The sequence below is a fragment of the Vigna unguiculata genome, chromosome 2 (genome assembly GCF_037176805.1).
Source record: "Vigna unguiculata cultivar grain cowpea cultivar isolate G323 ecotype 2 chromosome 2, ASM3717680v1, whole genome shotgun sequence".
Lineage (NCBI taxonomy): Eukaryota > Viridiplantae > Streptophyta > Magnoliopsida > Fabales > Fabaceae > Vigna > Vigna unguiculata.
The window spans coordinates 18,517,424-18,527,172 of NC_140793.1; the positions used below are offsets into that span (position 1 = coordinate 18,517,424).

Here is a 9,749-nt window from a genome sequence, read left to right on the forward strand (position 1 = left end):
GAAAAATGGAAAAATTAGGATTGAATATTGGTGGACCGAGAAAATGACACGTGTATATCAAAGGCGATCTTTGGCACTCGTTCCCACAGAGAAAAAAAAATTGGAAGATTAGTTGTTAACGGAAAAAAAAAAAAAAAAGGTAGAATTTAGGAATTCCTTACATTTACATTTATCATGAAAAAAAAAAAAAAGAAAGTAGAATTTAGTCAAAACATTGTTTCAATTAGGTGGATTTCAACCTTATGATATGTGAATGTTAATAAAAACACCTCAATAAAATGGTAGGTTGAAGGAAAAATAGGTTTTGTTTGAATTAGAAGAGAAGTTTATGGAGTTTAAAAAGATAGATTTGAAGAGAAAATATTGGAAAATTGGAGATATGTTTGTGATAAATTTATGAATGATGATCGACAATAATGATAATTGTAGTCAAAATGAAGTAAATTATAATGAATGAAGTGAAAAATTATGGAAAAGGATAAAAATTCATATACTAAAACATAAGATATTATGGAAAAGGATTATATTGAATGAAGAATTCATAGACAATTAAGAAAACATTACACCCAACCTCTATGAATGAGGGAGTTAACTACTCTTAGAACATAAAAATGATGTTAAAATTGGATGCCTTCATCCTTGAGAATGTCATTCTACCTTCAAGTGAGATATCAAGTTTCTTTCTCTCCCAGTGTGTTTTTGACCTTGTTAGACCCTTAATTTATAGATTTTTCAACTTTGGTAGTTCGCTAGGCGAACGGACTCGCTGGGCAAAAACAACATGATTCGCTAAGCAAACTGTTCTTCGTTAGGCGAATTGCTCGAATATGATTTGGGCCTACAACTTTGTACTTGATTTTGTACTGGAATTTCCTCATGGATTTATCTTTTTCATCTTATGGAACTCCATATTTTTGAATTATCTTCAATTCTTCTGACTAGAGCTTGAGTAACCAACTTTATAGATAATCCATATTGTTGATAATTCAATATTCTACTCATTCTATTGATAATCTTCCCAAATCTTTATGTTTTCCACTTATTTGCAAAATATATCCCCATCATTTATCTTTTCCACTTTTATTGAATAAAACCTAAATTATCATATAAAATCCAAAAATAAAATAACAATTAAACATGAAAATAAATAGAATAAAAACATGATAATGCCAATTATAAGGGGAAGTGCCTACAAAAGACACTTTGATGCTAAAGTTAGTTCGAGATATGGGAGTCAGATGTCAAAGTCAAAATGTAATCATGTACTTTGTAAAATGTGTCTTTTATACAAGGGTTGATGGCCTTACCTGGTGGGGTTTTGGTTTAGTTGACTTAACTACCTGCTAATTACAATAAGATACTTCACCTTGGGTTTACCTCATTTGGGGTTATTATATTGACTTGGCGAGTCGGCCAATCCACATACATGTCGTCCTATAAGGTCGATATGTACTCGATTAGGCCGTGTTCAAGGTGAGCTCTTTTGATTGGGTAATCCCATCAGCCTCCAAGCCGTGTAACTTGGGGGGTATTCTGTTTGTGTACAACAAATAAAGCAAGCGAAGAAGAGAAGAAAGTAAAATTAGGGATTTGAGTTTTCAAGTTACTAAAACTAGTTATTAAATTAATTACTTTTATTAACTTTTTTTTTAAATTTAAGTGGGTTTATGGGTCAACTCACTATAACCCGACTTTGTTGAAAGGGGGACATTGCTTAATCAAACGAAGCTAGTTTTGATGATGTCCAAAGTCATGCAAACACCATGTACCATTGTTTTAGGCCTAGTCTTCAAATTTTCATTTGGGTAGGTGATCTATACCTACGATTAAATGTAAGCCAAGCTTGAACTGAATAGATCAACTATCAAATTCTTGAATATGTGCAATGTAGACCATATGAATGGATTAGCTATTTAACTAATGGATTATCAAAATGCATTGCACTAATGCAGTCAAAATTCAACCATGATAATCGATTAGGTAAATTCCCTAATCCACTAATCTAATAAGCAAAATTCTTTTTTAAAACAAATCTCAACTCAGATTGAAAGACACAACACTAAATCAAAAAGCGAATTTATGAGAGATTGAGAAACACTAAGTTCTTGCATTCTTGAGAGATTATTCTGCTGGGTATTCAAGGAGATTGATGATGAAGCCTATCTTGGGAGGTCACGCTTGGTACTAGGATCAATTGTCATATATGCACAACAATTAGGTGTATTCGTTCCTTGTTCTTTTTGAATTACATTTCTTTTCATTGTTATCCACTGTGTGGGTGAAGGTCTAGCTGCAATTATGTGGAGGCAATGCATTTAGGGGGAGTTTTTGATTTGTAGATAAAGTTCTTAGGCCTTTAGGGTCTTGAATTATATAGGTGATCTTGTAATTCTTGGAACTCTATTGATTTAGTAGAATCCTTCTAAGCATGGATTGCTTAGAAGAAGACTGGGTGTAGATTCATTTTCAATCGAACTAGTATAAAAATCATTGTGTTCTCTTATTTCTTTCATCACCTATGCTATTCCTAATTGGTTGAACTAATCCATTAACACAAAACTTGAAAATTGATTAATGGGTCTGTAAAGATTGAAAATAAATCAAGATTCTTTTAAATCAATAAAAATCTGACAGAATCAATTCACACTCCCTCTTAGTTGGCATATATTAGACGTATCTGATTTAATAGGCTCGAACCTATATAACTTGTGGATTAAGTGAGTTTTGAACCCATTTTAATCCATAACTCACAAAAATTTTATTTTTTCAACTCGATCCAGGTCGAACTTGTGGTAAGTCGAGTAGACTCACACGTTGCGACTCACTTCGACATGTCTATTCACCCATAAACATAGGGATACATTAAATGTATTACATCCAACATTAAATGTTAATATCCTTTCAAACAACGTTTTGATAACTAGCTTGACTTATTACACATTGGTTAGAAATCTTTTATCCAAAATAAGGAAAGAGCATATGTTGGTACAAAGCAAATATTCATCTAGAGTTATCATAGGGAGGTTTAGAATGTTCTTGTCATGAAGTAGTTTTAGCATGTCTTTCAAGAAATCTTATATTAACTTGAGCTTTGTGAGAGTTTTTGGTGGACCTGAAAATAATAACACATTTTCTCTATATACGTGTATAAATGTTTGTCAATTAAAAAATTATGTTTTGACAATTTTTTTTATAAATTTGACAAAGTTTCCATAAATAAAATTACAATAGATTAATTTTTTATTTTTTAACTAAAATGAAATAAAGAAGTAACTTTTTTTACCTAAATAGATAATTTCTCAAAAGTTTGTTAAAAAAGATTTTGTTAAACGATCATTTTCCTTGTAAATTACAATGTTAGCTTGAGAAATTACTTTAATGCGTGCAGTTAAATGTAGTTTTTTGCTGGTTAGATAAAACATAAGCATATCTTTTTTTATAAAATGTTTTATAATCTTTGTATCTTACCATTATAACATTCATACTTTAAATTTTATTACTTTAAAAACACTTAATCATGTTCATTTAGAAAAATACTACATTCAAGTTGGTAAAAGTATTTGAAAATGTAGATTTAACAAAAAAAAGGAAAATAGTAAGAACAAATCTTGAAATTTGATTTTGTTCCCGTCATAGATATCCTAATATAAGTTTTCTATCCTCCCTCAATATAATCATCATAAATAATATAATTGAGTAATATTTGCTGATTTGTTCTTTGTAACCGCGTTATTATAAGATTAGGCTTAAATACTTTATTGAGTAATGTTTGCTGATTATTTGATACGTTGATAATAACTTCTTATAAAATATATAAATTATTTCTGCGTATATCAGACATCGTACATAATACAATTAAATTGTAATCTTTAATTAGTAGAAGAAGTACGAAGTATTGATTTATAAAAGTAACAGTATGTATCTTTTAACCAATTACTTTGGGGGTTCAAATCTTATAATGTCTGTTTAATAATGATTTTTTTTTGACGAAAACAATTATTTTAAACCAACTCGCAAAAGTGTTTATTAGAAAACAAAAATATAATTTAATTGGCATGTGCCTTTTATATCATTTTGATAAATTTACATGGATCATGTTTGGTTCTGATGGGGAAATTAAACTCATAAAGAAAGTATTGCACACATAAAGTCTTAATTCACTTTATTATTCAGATATTGTAAATTCTATATTAAAATCTATCTGTTCTATCAATACGTTAACATCTCAATCAGACAATAAACTAATTTATAGAAAGAACACTAGGCTTGCTGCTTGAAGGAGCACACACCCCACAAATTGGATAATCACCAACTTCAGTCTAATCAACTAGATTAATTGCTTATGCTTACATATTTTTTCAATAACAAAATATTTTAGGTGTAAAACTTATAAGTAGAAGAATCAGCAACAATATTCCTTAAGCCACCAATAGTAGATACCAACATAATGCACACTCCAACATATATTGAACCCTGAGAAGCACAAAAAAAAAGAGGGTCAGTGCCAAAAGAAAACAACACTGAACTGTGATAATCTAATTTTGCATTCTCTTAGAAATGTTGAAATAAATTAATCATTACCCAATTGATGAACCAGTTGATGCTAAATCTCTTTGGTTTCTTGATGATTAGCCACATCACACTAGGAAGCTGAACAACCGACACACCAACATTAATCTTCTATGTTCTAAATTAACTCTTGTAAATTTGGTAGTTTGATATAAGGATGAGGAAATAAGAAGGTAAGAGAGACTTACAAAGTATGAAGTAGGAGCAAAACCAAAGCCACCGAAGAACCCAAGAAGATCACCAAAGAAAGGGAATGTGACCCCAACAAATAATGTAAAAGCTGTAACATTTAACAAATTGTTTTAGGTGGAAGATAACGATTTTGGATTCTCTCTTGAGTTTTAATGTTCAACAGATTATGACATTAAAAACATTAAAAAAATCTAGTAATGAATCTGAACTCGAAGATACGTATGTTCTTAAACCCAAAAGTAGATGGTTTTAAAAATCTCACCAACAAAAGCTGATCTAGCAACAAGTCTGAGAGATAATCCTGGAGGGAAGTTCAGTCTTTTGACCATCAACCTCTCGATCAAGTCAAAAACAGGCATAGCATAAACCTGGAATCCAATGTTTGGACATTAATAAGGTAATACGCCAGAGTAGTTTAAGCACATGGTTGTGTTGTGTTTGTACCTGGTAGCTACCAACAACATGAATGAAGACCATCAAGTTAGCTGAGGCTATGAGCCATGCAGGTTTTTCAAATTCCATAAGCACATTGTCCTCAACATCTCTTCCAAAGGTCCAATATCCTACCAGTGCCAGTGGGAAATAGCATATAGCATTGATGAAATATGCACCTATAGCACCTCTCCACATTGGTATCTTTGAGGGCTTCTCAGGGGTTGAAGGAATTGTGGCCTGAATTTCAAGGGTCACTGCATGCCCAGCAAATGCAAATGAAATCTGACCAAGTGCATTGAAGATTCTGAACATTAAGTCCGTAGAACTGGTTTCCTTGTATGCATAGCTAACGTTGTCTACACGGCCTCTGGCCAAACATGCCACCCAAGATATAGTTGAATAGCTGCAATCAAAGCACCGAAAGAGTAAGTTACTGCTTTTCAAAACACTATTTTATTTCAACTAATCCAACCATGTGGCTCTGCTTGTTCACAAGCATAGCCAAAAGGGTAAATTTGCTGATATCTTTCTACAAAATATTTAGGCTTCATGTCAAATATTTATGCTTTCCATTTTTCACATGGATAACTCATCCTGGGAAGAATCCAAACAATATTTTTCCCTGGAATCTTCCTTACATGTGTGCAAAATGCCAAGCCAGCTCAGTAACCCCCAAATCTGCTAAATATTGAATGATAGTGATCATGATGGAAAGCTAGTGCCAGAAAAGTGAAGACATGGGTGGCTTTTCCAATGGTCCCAACATTTATTAAGGCCAAAATAGATCCTTGCATCAGAACATCCATTCATAGTAATCAGAAAGATAAACACTCAATAATACCTATGAAGCTCATAGACCCACAGATATGGATAGACACAAACACGAAGATATGACTAAATTGTATTTTGGGACCATTATGGAAACTCCCGTAGACATGTGGAAATTAAGAAGTACCTCAGTGACATCACTGCAGCTGCTAAAGAAACTCCTGCAACAGAGTTGAAATTGGGAAGCTGAGACAAGAGGAAATGGATGGCACCAAAAATGACAATCCACCAAGATTGCTTGAGTTGAGTACAATTGGTGCAAGCAATCTCCATGAACTTCTTGAGGCACTTCCCTCCGGTGACCATATACACAATATTACACCCAACTTGCACAATCAGTTGCTGGGGCAGCACAATCCACGGTCCTAACTTTGGTCCAAAAGCATGTCTCCCAAGATCAATGTAACGATCAAACCGGGTTCCCGGAACACACTCGTGGAGTTGGATCATTTGCCACATTGAGTTTAAGGTCAGGCACCAAGTTAGAAACAGAATCAAGGTCCCTGGCACCCTTCAAAGATAAGCATAAAAGAAAAAACTCAGTTTTACGCAATATATTTTGCTCAAGTTGCCACCTTTATGCCATTTCAAAGACTTGAAGCCATAAGTTGAAGTTTACCATCCTAGATATGCCATGGCATAGGGCAGGCTGAGAACACCAGCACCAATCATGGCTGTGACAGTGTGAAAAGTTGAGTACCACCATTTGGCATTGCGAGAGGGACCATTCTCCACCCATTTCTGATCTGATTTAACTTCCTACAAGTGTGGATCATGCAATGAATAAGAAAAAAAAAACTGATATAACAGAAGAGTGTTGTTTAGACAGAAATCATTGTGTAAACTACGTTGATAACGGTTTAGTACCATTTCCTTGGAAGGGGGAGAAGAAGCTGAGACCATTTTGCCTCAGTTGAAAAATTAGAGCAGAGATAGAGGACCCTCTTGAGTTTAGGACTTGTGGTGAAATGTGTCTGAATTTGATGTGAAGCGGTTGATGCTATATAAACTGTTCCAAAGTTTATGCATTAATGGTGAACAGATCATGCTCCCTACCTTCTGCGGTACATGGTTTTACAGTGGTCAACAATAGTCACTATGGAGGAGCATTTGTGGAACCGTTTTGGTAATCCACTAACATCAATTCACACCCATTTTTGTGTGTACCTAGTTCAATTCCTGGCCACCTACATCATTGAAACTTTCGTAATCTCTCTGTTCAAAATGCTTGGTTTATAACTTTTTTCATAGTACAAGTGATACATATTTTGGCTTAATAAGTTTTTTCGCTCAATACATCCCTTAAGTTTTTTTAGACCATCATGTTTTGGCACCTAAAAAATTACCTTTGATTACTTTTACTCTATCTTTTTCATTACGAATACAAAAAATTCACTTTTATTAGAATATTTTACTCTTATAGTAGGTTGTGAAATGATAGGTACAGTGTTAAAGAATTTTTTTTCCTTTTCTTATTCTAGGAGTAGAATTGATAAGTCTGAAAGGTTAGAAATTCATAGTTACTCACATGTGAAAAAAATCATATAGACTCCTTTTAAATAAAATGATAACTAAATTAAGGAAAAAAATTGAAAGATCACCTTAAATAAATTTCTCAAATATTAGCATAAAAATCATATATTTTCCTAAAATTAAGGATTATATAAATATTCCATCCTCAAATTATTTTTAAAAAATTGTTTTATTTTTAAATTAAATTATATACACATTTTGTTTTTACACTTTAAAAAAAATCATGTAAAACATTCTAAAAAAATAATAAGTAAACATAAACTCACCGTAGAATCATTATTGACCTCACAAGAGATACACGATAAAAAGAAATAAATATTTGAATCGTTTTAGGTTTTAGATCTGGACTTTTAAGTGATATGAAACCATTAACATCACAATTATATATGTTACAAGTAACAAAAATAATAACATTTTGAACTTGAGTTTTCTTTAAAAGTTTGACCTTTTACTGCATTAAAACATCGGGGTATTCTTTTATGGATTACTTTTGCTAAAGGGTAACACCTGGAATCAGGAACATAATTTAATCACTCTTTGGTGCAGTTAGGAGACAGCCACAAACTTGTTAATTTTTTTTTAGTGGGTTAAGAAAATTGGTAGAGAATTACATATAGGTGCAATGTAATGGTCCTTCCTAGTGGATGATACATAATCAAATTGAAATGTGCATTTTCCCCTGATGCTAAGGACCTCTAAAATGTTGTTTAATTTTGGAATTGACCAGTGATGGAAACATGTTTCCGGTGAGTGAAAGGGATGCAAAATTTCATCATTACCCATCTTGACTAATAATTTTATGAAAAGAAAATAATGCTTTTTAATTTCTGGTTAATGATTAAAGTTTAAGGCAAAGTTGGTGGAGATTCCATTGTTGGAGCTGCTACTAAAAGAAGATGATTTCTCTAATTTTGTTTCCAATTCAATCTTATTTCATCAAATAAGTTAATCTAATTTGTTTCATCAAATTTATAATGACAAGTGCTACTATATTAATACATGATACTTATTTTTCATATTAAAGATTACTTTCGTTGAGAAGTTATCTTTTCTTGTATGGTTTAAAATAACAAATTATATTTTATTGAATATTCGTTTTCGTTGAGAAGTTAACTTTTGATTTATTAATGTTGTTATTATTAATTTGATCAAAATGATGATTTTAACTCGTTTAAAAAAATAACTTAAAGCAGGAAATATAAAAAGTGATAGAAATGATAATAAAAGTAATTTATATGTTTTCTTTATTTCGGAAATTGGAACTCTAAACTGAGAATTATAATTACAATTAAAGTTTATGTCAGGATTTCTTTTATTTTTACTTCTTTTTCGATATACAAATATTTATTAAATTCCAAATTAACAAATTGAAAATATTTTAAGGAGAACTTCAATAAATAATTTAATAAGTGAGCCAATTAAAGAAGTTTCAATCGCTTAATTTCATTCCTTTTCCACCCAAATTAAAAGTCATTACTGTATTAAAGCTGAAATGTTTTTTTAATTACTTCACAACATGTTATTTGTATTGTTGTCGCCGTTATTTATATTTTGATAACTTTTATTAAATACGTACCACATACATTGATACTTTTTATCAAAGACACGTTGAATAAATTTTTTTTTCATAAGATTTTCAATAAAAAATAAGATAAAAAAACTATATGACTTTCTTTCTTAATCAAAATTATTTGTAAAAAATATTTGATATAGTTTTCAAAATTCTTCATTTACGCCAACATGTAAAAAATATTTTACTTTTTGTTCTTAAATTAATCACGAATCATTTTTGGAAACATATGTTAATTATTCGAAGAATATTATTCATAAAACTGAAAATAATATATGCTAAAGTAATTGAGTCTTATTAGTTGGTGATGCAGATGTTTGGTTGGAGGATCCATTCGTTCACATCACATCTGTCACACATCTAAGTTCCTTTTTATGATTTAACTTTGTTTTTTTATCTTTCTTTCGAAAAGAGGAATTTCCAAAAACTATTACTCACATATTATGATTTTTTTTTCTAGTAACACAGGTTAATAAACAGGTTTGATAGCTATTTTATGTAATTATGATAATTTTTCTAATTTCTTATAACTATTTTTATATTTTTATTTGATTTTATTCTTTTTAGATACAAGTTAATATAATTGTTTTTATTGGATTGGGATAATCACAGAAGATCACTT

General features: G+C 31.1%; 1 protein-coding gene across 1 annotated transcript; it reads right to left on the bottom strand.

The window, feature by feature from the left end:
- Positions 1-4,136: 4,136 nt before the first annotated feature.
- LOC114167894 (lysine histidine transporter-like 6) lies at positions 4,137-7,170 on the bottom strand. The gene is made up of 8 exons (XM_028052822.2): positions 6,892-7,170; positions 6,644-6,783; positions 6,152-6,535; positions 5,206-5,599; positions 5,024-5,129; positions 4,758-4,849; positions 4,582-4,650; positions 4,137-4,473 (listed from the first exon to the last, which is right to left on the bottom strand). Exons 1-8 carry the CDS (start codon positions 6,925-6,927, stop codon positions 4,375-4,377), a joined length of 1,320 nt encoding a protein of 439 aa, XP_027908623.1. The 5' UTR covers positions 6,928-7,170; the 3' UTR covers positions 4,137-4,374.
- Positions 7,171-9,749: the final 2,579 nt, after the last annotated feature.